At 37.1% G+C, this 25,413-nt stretch overlaps 1 protein-coding gene across 1 annotated transcript in view; it reads right to left on the reverse strand.

Annotated features, from left to right (window-relative positions):
• Positions 1-4,940: 4,940 nt before the first annotated feature.
• CCDC141 (coiled-coil domain containing 141) overlaps positions 4,941-25,413 on the reverse strand; it is a 193,212-nt gene continuing 172,739 nt past the window's right edge. The window contains exons 20-24 of the mRNA XM_077776352.1: positions 23,979-24,162; positions 22,102-22,214; positions 18,402-18,518; positions 7,397-8,250; positions 4,941-5,208 (exon numbers count right to left, since the gene is read on the reverse strand). Coding sequence (XP_077632478.1) covers positions 4,941-5,208; positions 7,397-8,250; positions 18,402-18,518; positions 22,102-22,214; positions 23,979-24,162 — 1,536 coding nt within the window. The remainder of the gene's footprint in view (positions 5,209-7,396; positions 8,251-18,401; positions 18,519-22,101; positions 22,215-23,978; positions 24,163-25,413) is intronic.

Below are 25,413 nucleotides of genomic sequence, written 5' to 3' on the forward strand. Positions count from 1 at the left end.
AGAAGTTTATTTCATTAGCTAGCTCTGGAGCTGTTATTTCACAAGTATTGATATTTAAGTGGGTCCTAAATGGAAAAAGCCATAGCAGGGAGCCATCTGAATACAGATTGAAAACATCAAGGTATATAGCTATTATTCTTCTGATTTAAAGAAAGATCAGGTTGGATAAAGGTTTTCCAGCCACTTCTCTGGTTAAAATATGTTTCAGGTTCAGCCAGTCTTTACTGTGCTAATTGGAAATATATGCACACAAACATTCTTGTCCATACAGCTCTTTCTATTCTCTTGTTCTTTAAGGAGAGTTAGGTGTTAATTTCATGATATAAAAAGAAGGGTCCGAAGAATTGGATTTGCCAGGTCCTGGCTTATACAAATGAAATTGCCATTGAACAGAAGAAAGATCCGGCCAAACAAACTCCAGAATCTTCCTCTTTGCATATTCACTTGGATTTGTTCACTTGGCAGAATGTCATGCATCCAACTTCTATCCCCCATGCTTGAGTAGCTGATGATGTTATATAAACTCACACCAACACAAGGAACAGTGGTGTGGGGATTCATGGGTAAAGGCCAAATTAGCAGCTTTGTGCTTTCTATTTTAAGGTTGAATTCATACACAGCTGATAACATTCAAATCTCATCTCATGTAATGAGAGTAGAGAAAATGAATTGTTGTTGCTTTAAGCAGGACACTGTTTCATTTAGTGAATGCAAATCTTCTGGCTAATACAGCTCAAGATTCTGCTAATGGAAAACTGTGTCATGCTTTGGCATTTGCATTGACATGCACAATATTGGAGCATACTAGGAGCATATATTTTATTTTGTTTCAAATAACTTACTTCATGGACGTACTTAAAATAAAGTACATATGACAGGAAATGTCCAAAGCTTCAGTTGGCAATTACTAATAGGGAATAGTCATCATAAATAAACAAAAACAAGTGGAACAAGGTACAATATTTTAGCCTTTGTTCATTTGGAAATCAGTTAATCAAAATCCTTGAATTTGGCTTTTAATATTTACACATATGAATGAAATGCTGGTTTAAGTAAAATCTGTATACAACCAGATTACCGAGATTATTGATTACAATAATAAAATACTGAGAATTTGTGTAGTGTTTAAAGAAGTACATATATTGTGGTCTTGGCATTTTGGACACATATGCTTACATACTTCATGACTAGACTCTGATTCTGATTGGTCAATATCCATCATAAAGAGTAATAATCAGGTAACAAATACATCTTCCTCTTTGCATATTCCTCCACCCCTTCTCTCCAGAAAAAGAAAAAAACAAGTTGAGTGTATCTTTGTTGACCAACAATTCAATAAATATTTATTAAATATGACTATGTCTTAGGTGCTGGGAGTATGATGATGAACAGAACTGTCACAAAGGAGACAGTTGCTCAAACATGTAATTTCAGTACTATGGATCAAGAGACATGACATGGGCAGCTCGAGTTCCGATAGTGCACATAGCAGAAACATCTACACTGGACTTGATGGGTCAGAAGTCTTCCTGGGGGAAGTTGTATCTCAAATGAACCAAGAAGGATATGTAGGAGTTAAGCCACATGAAGATAGGTTAGCATATAGTAAAGGAGTTCTGGGAAGAAAAGACAGAAGAAAAACATGATAAGTTAAAAACTTAAAGTAAATGTCACTTTGTGGTGGGATCAAAAGTTATGGAATAGAGTTTGGGAAAGGGAGGCCAGGTACTAAAAGGCCATGTGCTCTTCCTGAAGAAATTTAAACTTGAATGAAGTAGTTAGAAGGTTCATGCAGTTATCTATTTTAAGGTTGCATCTTGATTACAAGTGCTGGTTAGAACTATTGAATGAGATAACTAATTGTTTACTGCTTCTTTTTCCAAAGATTTTAGGAATTTTAGAATCTGCAGAGATTTGAATGTAAGGATTTCTGCATAAAATTCTCTTGGAATTGAGTGTGAAAAAGATTTTACCACCAAATGTTTGTACACTTTTTATTAGAAAATCAGAACTGGAAAGCTCAATTGTCATGCCTCTTAGGAAGCTCAGAATGCATTTTGTTCTGCATTCCTTCAAGGTGTCAAACATATGTTCTTTTTACTCTTCCTTGTCATTTATATTTTCTTCTTTTGGTATTACTAACTGTCCAGAATTTTCTCTAAAGTAAATGGGTATAAATAATGTATACATTTTTAAATAGAAACATCACTTGAATTTACTAGGTTTTTCATTCTTAATAATTTTAGTTCATACTTTCATAAGGACAATTCTTTAATCAAGACAGAAATCCAGGCAAAAAGAAAATCACACATAAGTCTTTGAAATTGAAATGTAACTGGAAGAATAACTGAATAGTTAATTATGTTCACTGCTGTTGGAATTAGTAGATAGTCAATCAATAGCCCAAAAGAATAGGTAGGTAGGCAGGTAGGTAGGTAGGTAGGTGGGTAGGTAGGTAGGTAAATACAAGGATGGATGAATGGATGGATGGACGGATGGACAGATGGACGGATGGATGGATGGATGGATGGATAGATGGATGGATAAATGGATAAATGGATAAATGGATGGATGAATGGTTGGATAGACTGATATACAGATAGCTAGCTGAACTATATATCTTGAATTATATATCTTGAATATCAGTATAATGCTTTTTCCCAATATTTGAGCTCTATGTTTGTGTACATATATGTGTATATATATACATACATTTGAAATATATATCAAGTACATGTTATATTTGATATATACGCATCAAATGTATCAGAGGTTTATATGCCTTATTTAGTCATACATCATGGATATATAATCCTCAAAGGATCAGCCTTTAAGTAGCATGCAACAGGTAAAGTAAATCAGCAATTTCTATGCCCTAACAACTTCAAACCACAAATTTAATCAAGATGACAAAGTGGGAAGGGAGATCTTACTGAATTAACAGGAAAGAGAAAAAGAGTGGGAGAAGAATTTATTACCTGGTCCTGACCGCTCTCTTTGGACATGAATAGATTTTACTATTTAGCTTCAACATGGGAATAGCAGTTAGTCAAGATATGAAAAATATGTGAAACCGGACAAAAAAGTTTCCTAGGATGTTATATGTAATCTTTTAATAGGCTTCTGTCAAAATCTGGAAGAAAATTAAATGATTTAATTTTTTAATTGACTACATAGGAAAAATATGTCAACTTTACACAACCACACATTTCATGTCTTCAGATAACATTCAGTAACTTTTTAATGTTAACTTGAATATATTACATTTAAATATTATTATTGTAGACAGTCTTGCAGCAACATAATTAATTCCTTCTCTTCATCAAAAATCTATAATAAATTATTCTTTCAATCAATGATTTTGCCCTACCATGACAAGACTATGTTTAAAATTTAAAAACAAATGCTTCTCTCATTCATGTTTATTTTTAAAAGGAACCAGAAAAGAGCCTCTTTTCTGAATAATATATTTCAGAAACACATAGAACATTCTTCAGTATTACAGTGATAATAACAAGCAAAGGATAGAATTCACCTTATGTCGTCTTATTACACTCTTTTTTTCCTTATATCATATTAAATGCATCCTACTATGTTTAATTTCAAGTCTTTGAAAAATATATACTCTTACAAAATCCTAAAGGAATTTGAGTTCTAATTCCTAAAACATCCCCTTTTCACATTGGAAAGCTTGGAAATCACAGACTAGATTATTCCTTTGATATTCTAAAGAAATAGTATCTGAAAGAGAATGGTGGGCAGGGGGCAGTGTGATGATAAATTACATCAACCAATATAATTACCTTTAGCTTTCATAAGATGCTTTGCATTTCCAAATGTTTACTAGGTGTGAAATGAAAATGCTCAATTACCCAAGAGGTAGATGATGAACCCATTTTCCAAATGGGAAACTGAGACATTGAGATGTCTATACCACAGGCTACAAAAAGAGTCAGTTGCAGAATCCAGCAAAGCAGGAAGAACAGGATGCAGTTGTATATACATGGCTGTCTAAAACATGACAGTGGCATGACAGGAATTATGTTGGTCCATCTGCAGCCTGTGCTCCATTATGCTCTATGTCATGTACAGCTGACAGAAGTTTGAAACTTCATTTGAAGGTGACAGCACATCTATTATCCATTGTAAAACCCGTGAGATCAGCATGAGGAATGATTATTTACGGTGGCCTCCCCAGACTTAGGACGAAAGACTAGGTTGAAACTACATAGAAAGTATTTCAATAAATGAGATTAAGACATAAAATAAAATGAAAGGAGAGCTTATGCATTAATGAAAACCACAACTTCAGTTCAATATTTCTACTGTTATTCTACAAAGAGATGTTTATGTCTACAAGTAGGAACAAATTATTGGGGGTGTCTTGGTGACTCAGTTGCTTGAGTGTCTGACTCTTGATTTTGGCTCAAGTCATGATCTCATGGTTCATGAGTTCAAGTTCTGCGTCCGGCTCCGCACTTACAGTATGGAGCCTGCTTGGGATTCTCTCTCTCTCTCCACCTCTCTCTTTGCTCTTCCCTGCTCTCACTCTCTCTCTTTAAAAAAATTATCAAATAATCAAATTTGAAATATAACTCACATCTCTCTGCTGATGTGAGTCTTAATACATATGCTCTTAAATTGGGAGGGAATAAACATAATGTATTTTACTGTGCTTTTATTTTGAACACATCTCTTTCTAGAATACAAAAATGTATGCTTATCCACTGCTAATAATTTACCAAGCTCCTCAAATATACTAAGACACTAAAGAAAATGTGATTATTTCACTGAGCAGCGGTATTAGCTGAACAAACAACATGACCAGAATGGGGGTACACTTCATGGAGGATGCTTTTTGGAAGATACAGGAATAAAAGGAACCATAGCATTGTTCTTTAGGCTCGTGAGAATGACATCCAGGAGTGCTAACCCCACAGTTACTGTGTGAGTGCCCAGTATATTAGGGACACACTAATATAGATGACACACAGTGTTATCCAGTTTATTCTTGTGATCGGTGGCCTATGGTTACCTGTCACGTGGAGGATGACACTGGAAGAGAGAATGCCACTAGAATTTTGGGCTCGAGCCACATAGAGGCCTGCGTCTGCCTTGCATACCTTCGGAATGAACACCGAATGTCTTGTCTCCTTGTGTAAAACCTGTAAGTGTCCATCTGCAGACAATTTCTGGCCCTTCTTGTACCTGAAGCAGAGAGTCAGTTTTTAAAGTTAGGATCACCGCATATTCACATCATTTCCAAGTTCTAAAAACCATTGTAAAACAAACCCATTACCACTGGCAATGCTCTCTACTATTAGCAGGATCTCTGCAGCTGTCACAAATTCCAACGGGTTGCTCATCCTTCAAGCAAAGGTTGGTGATTTGTGTCCAGAGAAGTGCATGATTGAGTCAGACCATATTTTTAAAAAATGGAATTTTTGGACAACATTTAACAATTGGAATATTGCATATAAAAATTCAGATATCCAGCTACTCTTTAAAACCCCCCAGACCATCTGGTCATGCAGGGCCACCACTTACTTATGGCAACAATTACCTAGAGTGTGAAATGGTATGTCTCTATTTGGTCTGTGTCATTCTTTCAGCTGCTATGGGAGAGCAGCCTGTGACTTCCGGGAATCTATGTTGGAGCGAGACTCAGCCATCCCATCATATTTGTGGATCCCATAAGATCCATGTGAGAGAGTATCAATATGATGTTTTAGAGGAAGCTACTTATACAGCATTTCATGGAGAAATGAGTTCATTTAATTTCTATAAATTAATTTCATTAGAAGAAAATGATTTCTAATTATAAAAGGCATTAATATAATTGGATTATTACTGTTAATGGCATGTTTCGACAAGTTTCCAATGAACACGAGCACTTAGCTGCCTGTTTTGAGAAGGCAAATAATTTCTTTTGTATATTCTAGATTTTTGTCTAGATTTATTTATACCCATGTTCCTTCACCTAAGAAGTGGTGACAAACCTGAATCATTTTCTGTTCCCCATTGCCTAAGTGATAACTTTGCATTTTTATGAGTGTCCTAAGGATGTAGGACACCAAGACTTTGCCTGTTGTTAATTGAGCAAAACTCAACTGTAAATCTAAAAGCAAGATATTTTTTCACAATATTGCAACAGTTCTTTAACAATAAACCCTAACTAAGTATTTGTTGTGTGGACAAAAACCAAGAAACACTGCAGACAACATTTTTCTTTGGGATGAACTGATATTTAATAATGAATTAAATGTCTTTCAAATTCATAAATAGGAAATTCCTGATCTATCAAAAACATGCAATTGTCAAGACAACAAAATAAAACAAGCACAAACAGCTGCACTGTAGCATAAGTGCAATTCCTTTTCACGATCTGAGGAACCAAAGTTTTCCCATAGATTCTTCCGATCACAATCTCACACTTCAAATATCATCAATGGGCACACACAATAATTGGAACTGTTAATTTAATGTCTACTGAAATATTATGATAAGTAAATACTATTTTACTTATCTTAGTTGATGAATATGAATTCAGTCTCACCTATTTATAATTTTGTCCTCAGATAAATCTACTTAAAGGCAAAAAATTTCTTTTTTTTCAAACACAAAAATATGCCTAAATGTTTAGAAGTAACCCACGTATTGAGAAAGTGAGAACTACTTTTAAAACAACAGTGATTCAAAACCTGTATTCTGCAGTTTACTTTCTATTAAAACAAATACACTAAAAAATAATGATGTCTCCAGAGGGAAATCTTCTTGTTCACAGCTCAGTTATTACACCACCTTTCCAAAATGGGTTCATTACCTGTCACTGGGAGCAACTCTGAAAGAAATATTTTTATTCCATCTCTCACACTGAAGAAATTTATAGAAAGAAATCTTAGTGAAACAAATATTACAAAGGTGATGTGTGACTCTGTTGGGAAGAGGGCAAAGATGAAATAGGTAAATGAAAGAAAAGGGAAAAAACCCCATTCGTATGTTTTTGAATTGACTATGGGATGTTAAACTAAGAAAACGTCATGCTTATGTAGAAATGAACAAGGGGAAAGAACTTCAACCCATAAATTTTGGAAGTGTGGAATGTTAAACTAATACCAGAAAACAAAAACGAACAAACAAAAAGAACATAGCTAAGTTGCAGTGCTTTTGGAGTTAGTTAATTATTATTTTATGTGGTTACTTTTCTTTTTTAGGGGCTTTAGCCATGCTGGGACTACAGTCAGAGTTGGGGGCCGGTGTGAGCCTGAATCATGCAGACCTGCAGTGTTGCAGAATATTAATCAGCCATTCCTAAACCTCTCAGGTAGCGCACACAGAATGATTTGCCCAGTCATTCGATGTGTTTCTTTATGACTTGTCATTATAAGCTACCCACCATGTCAGTGTAGGCTCTGGAAATCCTGTCACTTCAACTTCCAAAGTCACTGGAGAACCTTCCATGACAGTTACATTAGATTGAAGCCTGGAGAAATTAGGTGCCTGGCCAGCGAGGCTGACCATGGTGTTCTTTGCTGGTGTACATTTAATCTCCTCTTGGGGGACCATTTGCCTCTGATGGGCCTGGCTGGGGCCTGATCGAAACACAAGGCCTGAGAATGCACCCTGGGAAGCATGCAGCCCGTCTTGGGTTTTAGTGACATGGTTATCAACATGCACTTTCTCCTGTGTTTCTAGCAAACTTCCCTGAGCCTGAGGGTGCTGCTGGAAAGCTCTCTCATGCACTTCACTCAGCATGCCCTCTGGATGTTTAGCACTGATTTTGCAGAAAGCAGTACTTTTTTCCAAAATTCCTCGGGAGGTTAATGGGAGCTCAGCTTTGAATTGGGGGGAGGGTCTCTCAAAATGACTTGAAAATGTTTCTCTCTTATCATTGTATGCATCAGCAAAAGCAGCAGGTGGTGGAATGCCAGATTCCTGGGCCTCTCCTTGACCGCAGGGCCCCATCTGCATACTGTAGTTGCTAATGGGAAGGCTGAGGGGAGGGCTGGAATGCTCCTCCACTTCCATTTCAGCAGACGCAAGGGGGGACTTGGGGCTTCCCGGGAGTGGAGACAAGGAGATGTCATCAGGTGAGACACATTCATATTCTTCTCCTGAAAGCCTGTCTGGAGGCAGGAGATGGCCTTGGACAGCATCTTCTTTGTCAGAGAGCAGCTGCGTCATGTGCTGTGGGAGCTGACCCTCCCCTGTTCCATTGACAGTCAAAATATCCGCTACTTGCACCTTCTCCTTCAACACAGAAAAGCCAAAGCTTTGAGTTAGTCATTGAGTTTTTTTCCACGTCTCAAACTCAACTTCAGACAGACAGCCTAAGAAAAGTTACAGTGAGTTAGAGCTCGGGGCCCTGGCACAAGCATTACTGAACTTGAAACCGTCTGTCTGTTTAACCTGGGCACAGTCCCATGCCATGACTAAGGAATGGGCAAACTGACTCCAGTCTCTGAATGAAATGTGATAGATTTTGTGAAATAGAGGAGAGAAATCCCTAGTTTTCATCTCTAACGAAGAGGTTGAACTGGATCAATGTCTTTCAAAACATGATCTGAGGAACTTCCTTCATCGGCAAATACTGCCTTGTTTTGTCTACACTCCATGTGAATACATAGTTCCTAAACATCAGAGGCTCCCTTGTTAGATGATCCTTCAGGCCTTCCTAAGAATAACCCCTCTTTTTTTCCCTTAGGAAAGCCATTCCTTATTATTATTATTAATTATTGTGGTGGTGGTAAAATATATATAACACAAAATTTACTATTTTAACCACTTTTAAGTGTATGGTTCAATGGCATTAAGTACACTCACATCCAACTCCAGAATTTTTCATCTTCCCAAACTGAAACTCTGTACCCATTAAACACTAAACTCCCCATTCTCCTTTCTCCCAACCCCTCCTACTTTCTGTCTGTATGAATCTGACAATTCTAGGTACCTCGTATAGAGAAAGCTATTTTTAATGACTGGTTTTATTTTCTTAAGCTCCTTATGTTTATTCTTCCATTGAAAAGTATCTATTGAGCACCCATTTCATACTAGGTACCATGCTAGGCATTGGTGAGATGAGGTGAGTAAAAGTAAATACAGTCTCTGCCCTCGGGGAGATAATAGCCTGGTGGGGGAGGGAGATATCCATGGAGCCATCACAGGTTATGAGCTTTCACAAGAGAACACGAGATATAAAGGAGAAATGCCTGCCACTTCTCTTCCCATGGCATGTGGAGGGCAGGTCACACTAGGAGACTGTGAACAGCAGTACTTCACCTCCTGCTTACACTGATCTAGTATTTCTCCCAACGGATCCATGTCCATGTCTGGTTTAAAAAGAGGCTCAAATATCCATCCTTTCTGGCACAAACTCAAAAGAGCATTGAGGCTGAAGGTGATCTCATCTATCTCTGTTGTTTTATATCTACTTCTTTCATTGCTTTTCCTGTTTGGGGGTGCATTTTTACTTAAAAATTACTGAGATTTTTCCTTTGCCACTGCTTGCACACAAGAAAGTTATGTCTTGGCTTGACTTTGTGTTCTTCATTTTAGCTCATACACTTTATAAATAATTTTTGAGAAGTAAATGTGTTTTCAGGTTAAAGATTAGAAGTAAAAACAAAACAGTGTTTCTTCTACTACCCCAGAGACATGACTTATCCTCAGAGAAAGTATAAGCATAGATTTAGAGAAAGTGGTTTCCTTCAGCCATTTAGTAAAAGTTTAAACTCTGGGCCTAAAAGCCAGTTTTTATTTTATTATTATATTTAAAGTTTATTTATTTTGAGAGAGAAAGAGAGCACAAGCAGGGGAGGGGCAGAGAGTGGGGGAAAGAGAGAGAATCCCAACCAGACTTTGTGGCATCAGCACAGAGTGCAATGCAGGACTCAAACTCAAGAACCATGAGATCATGACCTGAGCCAAAATCAAGAGTCAGATGCTTAACCGACTGAGCCACCCAGGTGCCTCAAAGCCAAACATTTTTAAAAGTCCTTCTCACTAAAAAAAAATACTAAATACAATCCAGTAGGAAATGACCCTACTTCTTTTGATTTTCCTACTTTGGCTTAGCTCTACATTTGTTTTCCTTTTCATAGCGACTTTGATTCAACTTCATAGTCGGTATAGGAATCTTTGCTATGACATTCTGTTAGGCTATGTTTGAACACTTTTCCTGAAAGGGTGCTTTCTTTGAAAAGAATTTTGTGTTTTACTTTTTATAAGAATCTTTCCCTATATTTAGCAAAGTATGCCTTCACTCAGTATTCAACAATGGATCTGAACTGGAACGACATAGAAGATGTCCAATTTCTCTCCTCTTTTAACTGCTCTTTGACTCTTTGGAGAATTGGTCTCTCAGTCTCTCAGTCTCTTTCTTGTACTAAAACCTCCAGTCTTCTTTGGACTTGATTCTAGAACTTTTATCATCGAGGTCACCTTCTGGGTAGTTCCACTCCTACTGGGCATTTGTTGATTTGAGGGTCATCCATGGCCATGCAACTTCTTAATGCCTTCTTTGGGTAATGTGTGTCTCTCCAGAGAAGAGTAATGTTTAAGAGTGGGTCTGAAAATTTGCAATAGGCTTAGGAGGAAAGCTTGAATAAAAGTCCAGGCTAGTCTTCTCACTCTTCCCTTATGCTTGGGGAGGAAATGACTTAGTTAACTGCAGGTTTAGACTGAGAATGCTCAGCTCTGATTTTTTGAGGCCTCTCTTATAGATCTGTCATCTACCAAATGTGTGTATCCATGTTAGCTTGAAACTATCAAAAACCCCTGTAGAGAAAGCCTCTGGTTGTCTAGCTGTGCACCCAAGTGTTTGGGTAGGTAAGTCTATCTAAATCAGAGATAAAGTTTTAGGAAACCCACCAGAAAAGTCCAAGCCATGTTCTCTAATCCAGCTTTTACTAGTTACTGATTCTTGACTCCCGTGCCTCTCTTTCAGTTGGTGCCAAACTCCGAAGGGAATCCAAGAATAGTATTTTTTTACTCTCTACAATTCCTAAAGTGGAAAAATACTTTGCACAGAAAATAACACTACCAGATAATTTCTACTGACCATAAGAGAGAATATTCTCAAATATTTCCTAGAAACATTTCAACTTAACTGTTCCCCCTAAATATGTTTATTTCCAGGATTTATTTACTGTCCATGTGGGGACTAATCAACGGAATGAACATCTCCTTGATCTATGTGATATATTTTTATTAAAGTGATTATATTAGGTTTTTTTGTGTGTGTTTTATGAGAGCCATATGTGGCTATTGATTCATACTAAATTTTTAATCTGCTAAAATTTTCTACTTCTGTCTATTAATGCCACTGATAAAAGTGTTGAACACTGCAGAGTTTAGGACAAAGTCAAATGTTTTCTCAAGGCAAGGCAAACTATCTTCCAGGTTGACACTGTTGAACTACCTAACATTCTTGGAATAATTATAATACAACCAAACTCTGATTCAGTTCATGTATTCCCACTTACCTCGAGAAAGTGATCATAAATATGTTTATCAAATGACTTTTTGAAGTCAGAATAAATTTTGCCTAAGACACTAATCTAGAAGTATCCTTTAAATAGTCATATCACAAAGCAAAAGTAAAATAAAGTGAATTTAATACAAGTTTTTTTGAGTCAATCCCTGTGGGCTCTTAGCACTTTTGGCTTTATTCTCAAAGGCAAATAGCTTTTCGTTTTTTAAGTCATTATGCAATTTTACAAAACTTCCTTTTTTATTAATTAGTTTCTAAAATTCAAGTGTAATTAACATATGGTGTTTTATTAGTTTCAGGTGTACAATAAGTGATTCAACAATTCTATACATTACTCAGTGCTCATCACAATTAAGTGTGCGGTTAATCCCCTTCATCTATTTAAAACTCACTGAGCTGCAGTTTTCTGAGTCTACCAGTTTCCTTTATGAAAATGGTTTTCAAACATTCACATACAGTACTTTTTTAACATTTTCTCACCATGAAATCATTTTTGCTATTAGTAGAGGAAAAAAGTGTGTATGTGTATGTGTGTGTGTTTCCAGAAAGGGGTATTTCAGACAGAGCATATTTGCATCAATCTGATAAGTTCTGACAAAATGGATGGGAAGCTGATCTAATTCACCACAACACTGCTCACTCTCAACTTGATTCTCTTATATCCTTGGCTGCTATTTGTCTTTTTCTTGATTCCTTTTTCTTCTCCCACCTTCTAATTATATGGATCGTGTATGATCTTGTCTTAAGTTCCCTAATCTTCTCTTTATACTTTTCCCCTCAAGGATATCACCCACTTTAATGTCTAATGATCAATTAACTTTTAATTAATCCTAAATCTGTGGCCTCAGTTCTTATATCTGTCAAGATTTCTAAACTTTCATTTTCACTGATAGCCGTAATCACTTGGATTTACAATCACTGCCATGTAGGAAAACAAAGTGAATGTCTGGAAAAGAGAATATAATGATATTCTATATCCCTTGGTTAAGTGTGTAGTAGAAATTCTAAAAGTACACACAGTGGGTAGCCATCTATATGGTAAATTTAAGGGAACACCAGAAGGCTTTACCTTCCTAAATATTCCCACAATAGTCTTATCCTGGTATAAATAAGATTTAATGAAGGTAAGTAGGAAGTAGAGAAAGAAAGATACTAAACATGGGACTTCTCTATGAAAGACATTTCTGGGGAAGGCTTTCGGAAGGGGCTTTGGGCAGTCAAGAGGTGACTTGGTACATTTACACACTTAGGGTAGACAAGATAAAAGAGATGAGAACACAAAGATGGTGAAGAACACTTTGTCCCTTTCCCGTTTTTTTTTCCAAAGCAAATGTCTCAAGAACAACTTTCCCGCCTCCCTGGTGATCAGCATTAGAAGAGGGCACAGGGGCTGTCCTCACCCAGTTTAATGAGAACACTCCACTGACTGGTATAAAAGTACTTCCATGCTGAAAGCAAATTAAAACAACAATGAGATATCACCTTACACCTTTCAGAATGATTTGAATAAAATAATACAAGATATAATAGATTTGGGAGAGGATATAGAGAAAAAGAAACCCTCATGCACTGTTGGTGGGAATATAAATTGGTAGTTACTATGGAAAACTGTGGAGTTTCCTCAAAAAAACTGAAAACAGAAATATCATATGATCCAATAATTCCACTACTGGGTATTTACCCGAAGAAAACAAAAACACTAGTTTGAAAAGATTATATATACATCCCTATGTTTATTAAGACACTATTATTTTTTTAAGCTTATTTATTTATTTTGAGAGAGAGAGAGCATGTGGGGGTGAAAAGAGGGGGAGATATGGGGGGAAGGAGAGAGAGAGAATATCTCACCCCAAGCAGGCTGGCATTGTCAGTGTGGAGCCTGATGTAGGGCTCAAACTTCCAAACCATGAGATTATGACCTGAGCTAAAATCAAGAGTTGGATGCTTAACCAACTGAGCTACCCAGATGCTCCTAAAACATTATTTACAAAAGCCCGGATATGAAAGTGTCTGTCAATAGATGAATGGATAAAGAAGATGCAATGATATAGATATAGACATGCAGATATACACATACACATATACACAATGGAATATTACTCAGCCATAAAAAATGAGATCTTGCTATTGGAACATTTGGATGGACTTATAAGGGTATTATACTAAGTGAAATAAGTCAGAGAAAGAAAAATACCATACGATTTTACTTATATGTGGAATCTGAAAAACAAAACAAGTGAATAAACAAACAAACTAAAAGCAGAAACAGACTCAAATACTGAGAACAAACTAATGGTTGCCAGAAGGGAAGGGTGGGGGATGGACAAAATGGGTGAAGGGGAATGGGAGGTACAGATTTCCATCTAAGTCATGAGGATAAAAGGTATTGCATAGGGAATATGGTCGAAGGTGTTGTACTTGCACTGTGTGGTGGCAGATGGTAGCGATACCTGTGTTGAGCACAGCATCCCACTGGATATTCTTTCCTGCTTCGTTGAAGATTAATTGACTATAGAGTTATTGGTTCATTTCTGGGTTTTCTATTCTGTACTATTGATCTATGTGTCTATTTTTTGTGCCACTAATGTACTATTTTGATCACTACAGCTTTGTAATATAACTTGAAGTCTGGAATTGTGATGCCTCCAGCTTTGCTTTTCTTTTGGAAAGTTGCTTTGACTATTTGGAGTCTTTTGTGTTTCATACAAATTTTAGGATTGTTAGTTCTAGCTCTGTGAAAAATGCTGGTGGTATTTTGATAGGGATTGCATTAAATTAGATTGCTTTGGGTAGCATAGAAATTTTAATAATATTTATTCTTCCAATCTATTGGAATGTCTTTCCATTTCTTTGTATCATTTTTAATTTCTTTCATCAGTGTTTTATAGTTTTGAGAGTACAGGTCTTTCACCTCTTTGGTAAGGTGTATTCCTAACCAAATTGTTTTTGGTGCAAATGTAAATGGGACTGATTCCTTAATTTCTCTTTCTGTTGCTTCATTATTGGTATATATAAATGCAACAGATTTTTGTGTGTTGGTTTTATATCCTGCAACTTTACTGAATTCATTATGGGTTCTAGTAATTTTTTGGTAGAGTCTTTTGGGTTTGCTGTATAATGTATCATGTCATCTGCAAATAGTAAAAGTTTTACTTCTTCCTTGCTGATTTGAATGCCTTCATTTATTTTTGTTGTCTCATTGCTGAGGCTAGGACTTCCAGTACTTGTTAAGTAACAGTGGTGACTATGGATATCCCTGTTTGTTCTTTCACTTTTATACTACATAACAGATGATCTACCACCTCTTAATTTATACTAAAATAAGATCAATTTCTTAATGAAAACAAATATTACATTTTTATTTAAAACAATCTGTTCATTTAGCTTTTCTTCTAAGAAAAATAAAAAGAAGCAAGAAAATCCATACTTACTAAGTATAAATGAGTGTGCTTGCTTTGGTAGCAGTAAGTTTCACTTCAAATCTTAATAAATGTGGGTTGGTTGACAGTGTAGACAAATGTGCAGAATTTAAAAGATAAGTTGAATTTAGTATCCCTTAGAAACTTAGTTAAGAAGATGTGATGCACAGCAGTGCCTGGGTGACTCAGTAGGTTAAATGTCTGACTTCAACTCAGGTCATGATCTTGTAGTCTGTGAGTTTGAGCTCCACTTCAGGCTTTGTGCTGACAGCTCAGAGCCTGGAGCCTGCTTCAGATTCTGTTTCCCTCTCTCTCTACCTCTCCCCTATTTGTACTGTCTCTGTCTCTTTTGCTCTCTCAAGAATACACATTAAAATTTTTTAATAAAAAAAAGATGTGATGAACAAAAATAAATTCAAAATGGATGAAAGACCTAAATGTGAGACAGGAAACCATCAAAATCCTACAGGAGAAAACAGGCAGAAACCTCTTTGGCCTGGGCCACAGCAGCTTCTTACTTGACATGTCTCTGGAGGCAAGGGAAATAAAAGCAAAAATGAACTATTGGGACCTCATCAAGGTAATAAGCTTCTGCATGGCAAAGGAAACGATCAACAAAACTAAAAGGCAACAAGTGGAATGGGATATTTGCAAATGACATATCTCATAACGGGTTATCCAAAATCTATAAAGAACTTACCAAACTAAACACTCAAAAACAAATAATCCAGTAAAAATGGGCAGGGGCAGAAGACATGAATAGATATTTTCCCAAAGAAGACATCCACATGGCAAACAGACACATGAAAAGATGCCCAACATTGCTCATCATCAGGGAAATAGAAATCAAAACCACAATGAGATGCCACCTCACACCAGTTAGAGGGGCTAAAATTGATAACTCAGGAAACAACAGATGTTGGTGAGGAAGTGGAGAAAGGGGAATCCTTTTGCACTGTTGGTGGGAATGCAAACTGGAGCAGCCAGGCTGGAAAATAGTGTGGAGGTTCCTCAAAAAATTAAAAATACCGCAATTGTATTACTAGGATTTTATCACAAAGATACGAAAATGCTGTTTTGAAGGGGCATGTGTACCCCAATGTATACAGCAGCACTATCAACAATAGTCAAATTATGGAAAGAGCCCAAATCTCCCTCAACTGATGAATGGAATAAGAAGATGTGGTATATGTGCACACATGCGTGCACGTGTGCTCGCGTGCACGCTCGCAAACACACACACACACACACACATACACAGGAACATTACCTGACAATGAAAAAGAATGAAATTTTGCTATTTGCAACAATGTGAATGGAACTGGAGGATACTATGCTAAGTGGAATAAGTCAGTCAGAGAAAGACAGGTATCATATGATTTTACTCATGTGTGGAATTCGAGAAATGTAACAGATTATCATAGGGGAAGAGAAGGAAATAAAAACCATAAATACAGAGAACACACTGAGGATTGGTGGAGGGGAAGTGGGTGGGGGAAATTGGCTAAATGGGTGAGGGGCATTAGGGACGGCACTTGTTGGAATGAGCACTGGGTGCCATATGTAAGTGGTAAATCACTGGCTTCTACACCTAAAGATAATACTACACTGTATGTTAACTAACTTGAGAATTAAAAAAAAGAAGGAAAATATGATGCATTTAATGTTATTCTTTTTTTATTTCTACTAGTCACAATTGAGGCTGATTTTGTTCCCCAGGGAACATTTGGCAATGTCCATGGACATTTTTTAGTTGTGACAACTGGGTGGGTGGGGAAGGCATGACACTGGTGTCTAGTTGATAGAGGCCAAGAATGTTGCTAAATATCCTATAATGCACAGGACAGCCCTCCACAGCAAAGAATTCTCTGGCCAAAATGTCGACAGTGCTCTGATTGAGAAACCCTGATTTAGACCTATCACAATAACCAAAGACCATTAGATATAAGACTAAGGTACAGCAAAGCAATCAAGGTTTGGCAGTTTGCCTTTGCCTCAGAATGGAATCAGGGTTTAAATTCTTCAAGGCCATCCTACCAAAAAGTCAGTTCACACTGTGATACTTGCTGCCAGGAGGGTGTATAATTGCACTAGACGTTGACAAAGATTTAACCTGTGGAACACAACCTATATAGAAGACCTAAGAATGGTACTGATTTTAAGGAAAGATAAATCTTTTTCCATGAGATAAGTACAACAAGTGGAGAGATATTTATTTTAAATCCTCAGATCACAAGAAGTATACTTTATCACACTTCTTTGGGGGCAGTTGAAAATAATGTTGACTGTTCCTTCAGTTCCTTGGGAGAGAGAGGAACACTGGAAGCAAAACTGGTGAAGCAAAAAGACAAGAGCTAATTATAGTCCAGCAGCTGAGAATAAAGAGTGAGCAACTGATACCAAAAATCACATAATGATGTGATTTAAATAATGCTTTTGAAATCATGAAATGTTTGCATTTTGTGAATGTCTGCAGTTTTTGCTACATGCTCAATTTATCTGTAATGCATAGATTTTTAAAGTAAGTTAAACATTTCTGTACTTTAGTATTTAAATTTCAGTTGGATTCTATGTTTTAGTACATGTGGATGGAAATATCATCTTAGAGGTAGCTTCTGTGGGGACAAGATACAAGCTAATTTTGGGTGCCTGGGTGGCTCAGTTGGTTAAGCATCCGACTTCAGCTCAGGTCATGATCTCATGGTTCATGAGTTCCAGCCCCATTGGGCTTTCTTCTGTCAGCACCAAGCCCACTTTGGATCCTCTGATTCCCTCTCTCTCTGCCCTTCACCCCTTCAAAATAAGTACATACATTAAAAAAAAAAGCTAATTTTATGTATTATGGTTTCCCAGTGGGTAATGTAAAACAAAATCATAGCTTGACAGAGGGAAGTAAACTTTGAAGTAGGGATAGACTACCAAAGAAAAATGGGAAAGGCAGCTAACTAAATGTGAGAGAAATAGAAGTGGTTTGGAGGGTGTCTAGGTGGCTCACTCGGTTCAGAGTCTGACTCTTGATTTCGGTTCAGGTCATGATCTCATAATTCATGGGTTTGAGTCCCTCACAAGGCTCCATGTTGACAGTGTGGAGCCTGCTTGGGATTCTCTTTCTCTCCATCTCTGTCTTCCCCTCCCCTACTCATGCTTATATATGTGCGCTCTCTCTCTCTCTCTCTCAAAATAAATAAAGAAACTTAAAAAAAAAGAGTGGTTTGGAGTGACAGTATGGTGAATAAATGGCTGTCCCAATAAAACTGTGAAATACTGTGGTCCCAGTATTCAATAGGAAGCACTCAAAGGGAAACAGCATAGGTGGGAGAAGAAGGACTAAGTAAAGGGTAGAAAGGAGGTACAGGATGAGCGGACTCACAGTGCATTTACATTGAAAGATTTGATTCAGATAGATAAGAAGGCTTTAATTCACTTTGTTTTTCAATGAATAAGGATTCTAATCTCAAAACGAATAACTGAGATGACATAATTTTCTTTACCTTATTCTTTTCTTCATTGAATAGTGTCTGCTTATTTCTTGCTGGTTCTTTTAGCAGGTCGACGAAGTCATCATGGAAATCTTCCAAATTCAGATTTGTCTTTAAAGTGTCTCCCTGCTGTACAAAGGGATGGTTAGTGAGAGTCTGGGCCAGGAAAGCTGGAGGCACAGTGGTACACAATGACCACTTGGAAGATAAAATAGGCCACTTGCAACCTTTCAGCAAATGTATTCCACAGGAGACTGACTATGCCCAGCCCAGGATGGGTCTTACAAAATTATCTTGTGAGGTTCCCAGCTCCCCTCTTACCTCACTCCTTTGATCAAGTTCATTGCCAGTAAAAACTGGTGGTTTGGTGGTTCAAAAGCCCAGCAGGAACAAAGTCACTGCTCCAATAGGATGCACCTACAGGGAGCGTTCTCTAGAGAAAAGAACCATTGTGCATGGCAGTCTAAGCCATTAGGAAAGTCTGGGGGAGCTGTAATGAGGGAGAAATGTCTGAAGGTTCTGGTGGAGAACAAAGAGGAAATCTAGAGATTTTACACTAGCAAAAGTTTGGGACACTCAGGAAGAGAGGAACAAAATATCACTGAGTAACTGAGTATGGAAAAGAAAAAACAATTGAGAACAAAGGATGCTTCATGTGGGTGATGATAATTTGCTCCTGTAGTTCATAGAGCTGTCATGGAAGTATAGGTGTTTGCAAGCTCCCAGGAAGCCCCTCTGAGGGCTGAGAAAACTTTGTAAAGATAAAAGGAGCCTCAGGTACACCACATTTAGGATGATTGATTATACTGCACCAGAACTTTCTCTACTCCACCTGAAACATGGTCATTAGATAGGCCTTAAAGAAACAGCATGTTCCTCATGCTGTTCCTCATGACTCAGAGAATTTGGGGAGACACTTACTGGGGAGATTAAACTTTTAGGCTAACTCTAAAACTTAAGCTGGTAAAGTCACTCTGCTTTGGTACACACTTGGCATCTAATTCCAAAATGGTGGTTGTTGTGAAAAGAATGCTAGAGCTTGAATTATATCTAATTCTAGATCCTCCACTACTAATGGTGAAGCCCCAGCCAAAGCAGTTTTACCTTCTTTGAACTTCACCTCTAAAACAAGGAAAATGAAATTTGCTTTACTACCATCACAAGATTATTTGGAAATCACTGAAGTAATATATATGAAAAGACTGTAAATCTCAAGTTGTTATTCAAATAGAAAGGATTATTATCACTATTTTAGCCTTGATAGGGATTTATGGGCCTATTTTTAATAACCCCTACCCAAAAAAGCCATTGCGCCAACCTTAAAAACAGAAAAACTAGACATTTATGCTCTCAGGCAACATCTGTAAAGCGTTAGTAAGCATTCTTTGACAAGCTTTTGTTCAGGCTATAACTTGTAAGAGCCTTGTTGATGTCCATGTGTCTTTTCAGAGAGGCTCTTCCTCATTTTTACACTCACCCAAATCACATCTTTTTGAGATATTTATTGAATGATTCTTCTCTGTATCAATCCTTTGAGTTTTTACTACAAATGCCACAACTCTTTCTGGAGAACCTGCTTTAGGCAAAGCGTAGCGTTAAATGTGTGGGACCCTAAGTTGAACAGAGTCATATGGTTTTCTCAGGTATAATTGAGTAGATGGGTTGGGATAATAATGGAGGTTATATGTGATGATTACAGTAGGAAAGAACACAAGTGCTGTGGCAGGATCAGAGAGGCAAGGACACAACGCATGAAGGAATTGTGAAGGAGGCAGTGTTTGCGTTTGGCTTTGAGAGATGGTAAAATTTAGATAAGCAGAGAGAAAAGGTCATGGACAGGAAGGTTTTAGGAGGATAAAACTCAGAAATGTGGGGTAGCAGACCAGTGAAACAGGAGCTTATGATGTATATAGAAGTACACTGATTTGGAAAGACAGTCATCCTTGGAATGTTGGAAGCCCTTGAGTTTAAACTTTATTTAGTAAACAATAAAGAATTTGTAGTCAAGTGTTTTGAGTGTAAAAATGACATTAGCATTAGGAGGGGTAATCTAATTGGAGTGTATAATCAGGAGGCTCCTGACTAGTGCAAAAGAGAATCCAAGTGATGGGTTGAGAATAAGAAACAAAGGGTGCAATCCTGACTACAGGGGTGTAAAAAGAATGGGAAATGAGTAAGGGAGGAGAGGGAGTGGGTAGAGCTTTCAGAGAGAATGGCCATGATTGTGAAAAGCAGAAAGGGATATCACTTTAAGAGAGTAAATTTTCTTAAGTGGACCTCACTTGAAGAAGTACAACAGAAATGGGAGGGATATTGTAAGTAAAAAGCAAAGAGTTAGGGGAGGCAGCAATTTTCAAGCCGTGTCCTTGAAGTGAAGAGAACAAACAAATCCTTGGAGGGTTGGATGGAGGTGGAGAGGAAATAATCATTGTTTAAAAAGATAATATAAGACCCACGGCACATTCATACATTATTGGTGGCATTAAAATTCTAAAATATTTGTGGAATGTAATTTAACACATGTATCTTAGAAATATTAACAATTTTGTACTCATTTACCCAAATCTGCCCTGGAGAGTTTATGTGTAGGTAACAATACAAGAGAAAAAAAAGTCTTTATGCCTGAAAGTGTTCATTGTAGAGTTATATAAAATGGTAAAAAAAAAAAAAGTTGAAAATCTAGTTTCTTAAAGAGAAAAGATAATTTGGTATGTCACTCACTCAGTTAAAAGCTAAGCAAACTATTTTGAATGGACTAGAGTACTCAAATTTATGATGTGGAAATTCATACAGAAAAACATGGTTGCTAGAAATAGAATTCTACTCTGAATTTCAGGAGCACCATTATGTCTCAATGTCAACAATAATCACAATAACCATGAATATCTTCACATTCAATCCTCAGGGTACTCTGTGATTAGGTTCCCCTACTTCCTCCATTTTATAGATCAAGAAACTGAGACTCAAAGAGCTGAAGTAACTTACCCCAAATCACACATCCAATAATTTGGAGAATGGCTATTCTGTAGCGACTGTATTTTACTCTACAGCCTGTACTCTTAATTATCTTGTCATTCTCCCCATCCTAAGTAACCAGTTCTTTCAGCCAGTTGTTAAAACAGTACTAATGAAGCTAGTTTTCATAAAATATAGACAAAACAATATATACATTTCTCTCTCTTAACGGGACTTTTGCCCAGGGATTAGACATATTGTCTATTTTTTATTCCATCAGCTTATTATTTCATGAAAGATGCTAATGATTAGCTCAATACTGCCATGAAGCTAAGTGTTCAATGAATCTAAAACCTGAAGATTTAGTTTTATTCTCTCTGGGGCCACAATTTGGAAGGAAAAAGAACCCTTACATTTATTATTTGGGAATGAAAACATAAGGCTACTTAATACAGACTTGACTTTGATTTTAATGGCATACATTTATCCTTTAGGATGTGATCCATGAAAATGTAAATGAGACACCTTAATTGTGTTTAGCCCTCATTCCTAGTAATATTTTTCTCTGCAGTGATGGAAAAGAAACAGAATTAATTATCAGAAACACCCAGATAATTATGTTAGAAAGCTGTGAAACAAATGTGCACATTATGTCCCTTGAGAATTTCCATTAGAACATCTTTGCACCAGAAGACACTTATCAACACATTTTTATTTATATCACTTGAAAATACATACTCTGAGAAGAAGAAATTACCTTCAGCTTTTCTTCAAGCTCTGTCAGAGAGACACATAATTCAGTGATAGATTCAAGAACCTCTTTGTGTTTTGCCACTATTTTCTCAGCGTATTTCTGCCCTTCTTCAAAACCTGGGGAGGAAAAGGGACAAACAAAACAAAAAACAAACACCACTATTTTTGAGTCAAATCCTTAGCAAAAACAAAAACATAACTGCTAGGCATTAATTCATCTCACTAGTGTCCAGTGTAAAGGCTGGTAGGTAGTAAATGCTTAATAATACTTATTGAACAGATAAATATAATGAATGAAGGAAGGCATGAAAAACAGGTCCTCTAGAAAAATGATTACAAATCTGCTGTACTGTGTCACTTTCGTGTAACCTAAATCATGTTGCTTTGTTCATATTCTTAAAGGGCTACTCTAATCCATTTTTTCCTGTTTAGAACATTCAGTCATTCTTTATTAGTGCATTCAAAACCCTCCATAATATAGTTTCAAGGTGTTTTTCCCAAACATATGTCACTCTAGTTCCCTCACATATTTAGTATCTGGTCAAACTGAAACAGCAAATCTTCCCCCAAATCCGCAAAGCCACAGCATATTCTTTCCTATACCAGGAATACCCTTTCCTCCACTGCCTGCTGTTAAAATCCTATGTGCTCTTCAAGATCTACTTCAAATAGCAATGTCTCTGAAATGTTCTTAATCTTTGCCCACCTAGTTTTTCTCTCTCTACCTGAATAACAATAAAAATGGGTACTGTGTAGTGAGTGTTTATTGTTTGACTATGGCTAAGCGCTTTTATTTATTTATTTATTTACCATTTCAACCATTTTTAAGTGTGCAGTTCAGTACACTGGCATTGAGTACATTCTCATTGTTGTGCAGGATGACCACTATCCATCTCCACAGCTTTTTCATCTTCCCAAACTGAAACCCGGTACCCATTAAAAACAACTCCCATTCCTCTGTGCCCCTAGCCCCTGGTAACCACTATTCTACTTTCTATCTCTGTAAACCTGACTACTCTGGGTCCCTCCTATAGGTGGAATCATAGAACATTTGTCTTTTTGTGTCTGGCTTCTTTCACTGATGTCTTTAAGGCTTATCCTTGTTGGAACAGGTTATGGCTAAGCACTTTATATGCATTAATGTAATTCTCCTTGGATTCTCTAAGTTTTATTGCATTTTACAAATGAGGAAACTGAGGCTCAAAGAGTCTCAGGTTACCCAGACAGTCATTGCAGGAGCAGAGATTTGAAACCAGGATTAGAGACTCCATGGTTTAGAGTAAGCATTGTAGAGTAAATATTTCACGTTGTTAAGAGCTGAACTGTGTCCTCTCCAGAATTCGTAAATTGAAGCTTCAATCTCCAGTATCTCAGAACTTTACCACATTTGGAGATAAGGTCTCTCTAGAGGTGATAAAGTTGAAATGATGCCATTAGGACGGGGCCCTAATCCAATATGACTGGGTCCTGCCCCTACAAAAGATCCTAGCTTTATACCTACTTAAAGTGTTGCGGGAGTTTTGCATGTTCAAGAAATTGCCCCCGTGGAAATTAGAAATTTTGGTCTACATAAGCTTAGCGTTGTTCTGTTTTTATTGCCCTGGGGATGATCGACAGGAATAGGAGAGAAGGGAACACGAGAGAAGGAGGGTTTACACAAGACAGTGAAAATCTAAAGGCTTCATCTCCTGCAGACAGAAGTTACTTCTTATTTTTCCTACTGTTTACTTTTGTAGATACCGGCTCTCATCTTGAGTCTTCCCTCGGAATGGTTGCTGTAGGAGGACCCTGAGGGCTTGCCATGCTCTGCTTTCTGCTAGATTAGGTTGGCTATAGATTTATTCATTGGAAAATTGCTGGATATTTGTAAAAAGACCTCACCATATAAGCGGTGAGCTAGGTCACTGATCTCCTGAATTCTTTCTTCTTGCTGAGGCACTGATGGCATGATATACTTGTTGAACTGCTGGTGGAGAATTTCCACAGCTTCCTTTGTCTTGCACTCTGTGGAATATTTTCCAACTCTGACAACCGTGGCGCTTGCATCTTCGTACCAAAAGTGACACTAAATTAAAATGGGATAAAGTGTAAAGAGACACCATCCTTCCAAAGTTCTTCATTTTGACCACTGAAGTTTCAAATTCCTCAAACTTTATAATCACATTAGTTTGAACTTTCTAAGTCATAATAAAGAAAATATCAAAATATGATTATATGCTTTTGCACTAAGGAATTAGAGTCAGATAAGAAAATAAAGGTATATAATATTAAAAAGAATTCAAATCTCAGCTAAAAGAAAAAATTCCAAACATACAACATCCAGCCCAATTGATTGAAATAATTAACAACACATGGATAAAGTATTGCCTGACTAATACTTTACTAAATAAATTCTCTTTTAAGAATGAGATCTAGGCGACACCTGGGTGGCTCAGTCGGTTAAGGGCTGACTTCGGCTCAGGTCATAATCTCATGGTTTGTGGGCCCGAGCCCTGCGTTGGGCACTGTGTTGACAGCTAGCTCAGAGCCTGGAGCCTGCTTCAGATTCTGTGTCTCCCTCTCTCTCTCTGCCCCTCCCCTGCTCACGCTGTCTCTCTCTCTCTCTCTCAGAAATAAATAAAACATTAAAAAATTTTTTTAAAAAGAATATGACCTAGTTTATTGATTGAGGAAGTATCATCTAAAGAATAGCATTTGACCTTTTTTAAAAATAGAAGACACTCGTCATATTTTCAAAACACAGTGGAGAATTGAGACAGTTTCTCACTAAAAATACTAAATAACTATGATGGAAGGAATGTGTCTGACCAAGGCCAGAGCAATTATGATGAGTGAGAAATAGAAGCACATGACTCTGTTAGGTAAGTGCCACAGAGCTATAGCAAACCTATATATCAGATAGAGAAGAATGATCATCTTCATTTTCCTTAGCATGGTGTTAAATCTAAACACTGCTGCATCAGTGATAAAGAGAGAGACATTTTGTATCACAGAATAATGGGCTCCAAAGAACCTCAAGTGTCGAATTTCTTCAATATGAAGTGTGCAAATAATAATTTTAACTTGTCAAATTTTGTATTGTGTATGCATACGCTACCATTCATCCTCTTGACAAAGCCAAAAATAACGCCAGTAACAATCTTGGCACCTGAAAAATCCTAATATCACATTTCTTTCTAAACATATTCAAATTCTATGAAATAAGTAAGTCATTTTGGGGTATTTTAAACAGATATCCAGCAGTGGACATAATTCCATGATGGTTAAACATCTTGAGTTGATGGGGTTAGGGAGAAATGAGAAACTCTGATATGCT

Source organism: Crocuta crocuta, unplaced genomic scaffold (assembly GCF_008692635.1).
Source record: "Crocuta crocuta isolate KB4526 unplaced genomic scaffold, BGI_CrCroc_1.0 scaffold17, whole genome shotgun sequence".
NCBI classification, from domain to species: Eukaryota; Metazoa; Chordata; class Mammalia; order Carnivora; family Hyaenidae; genus Crocuta; species Crocuta crocuta.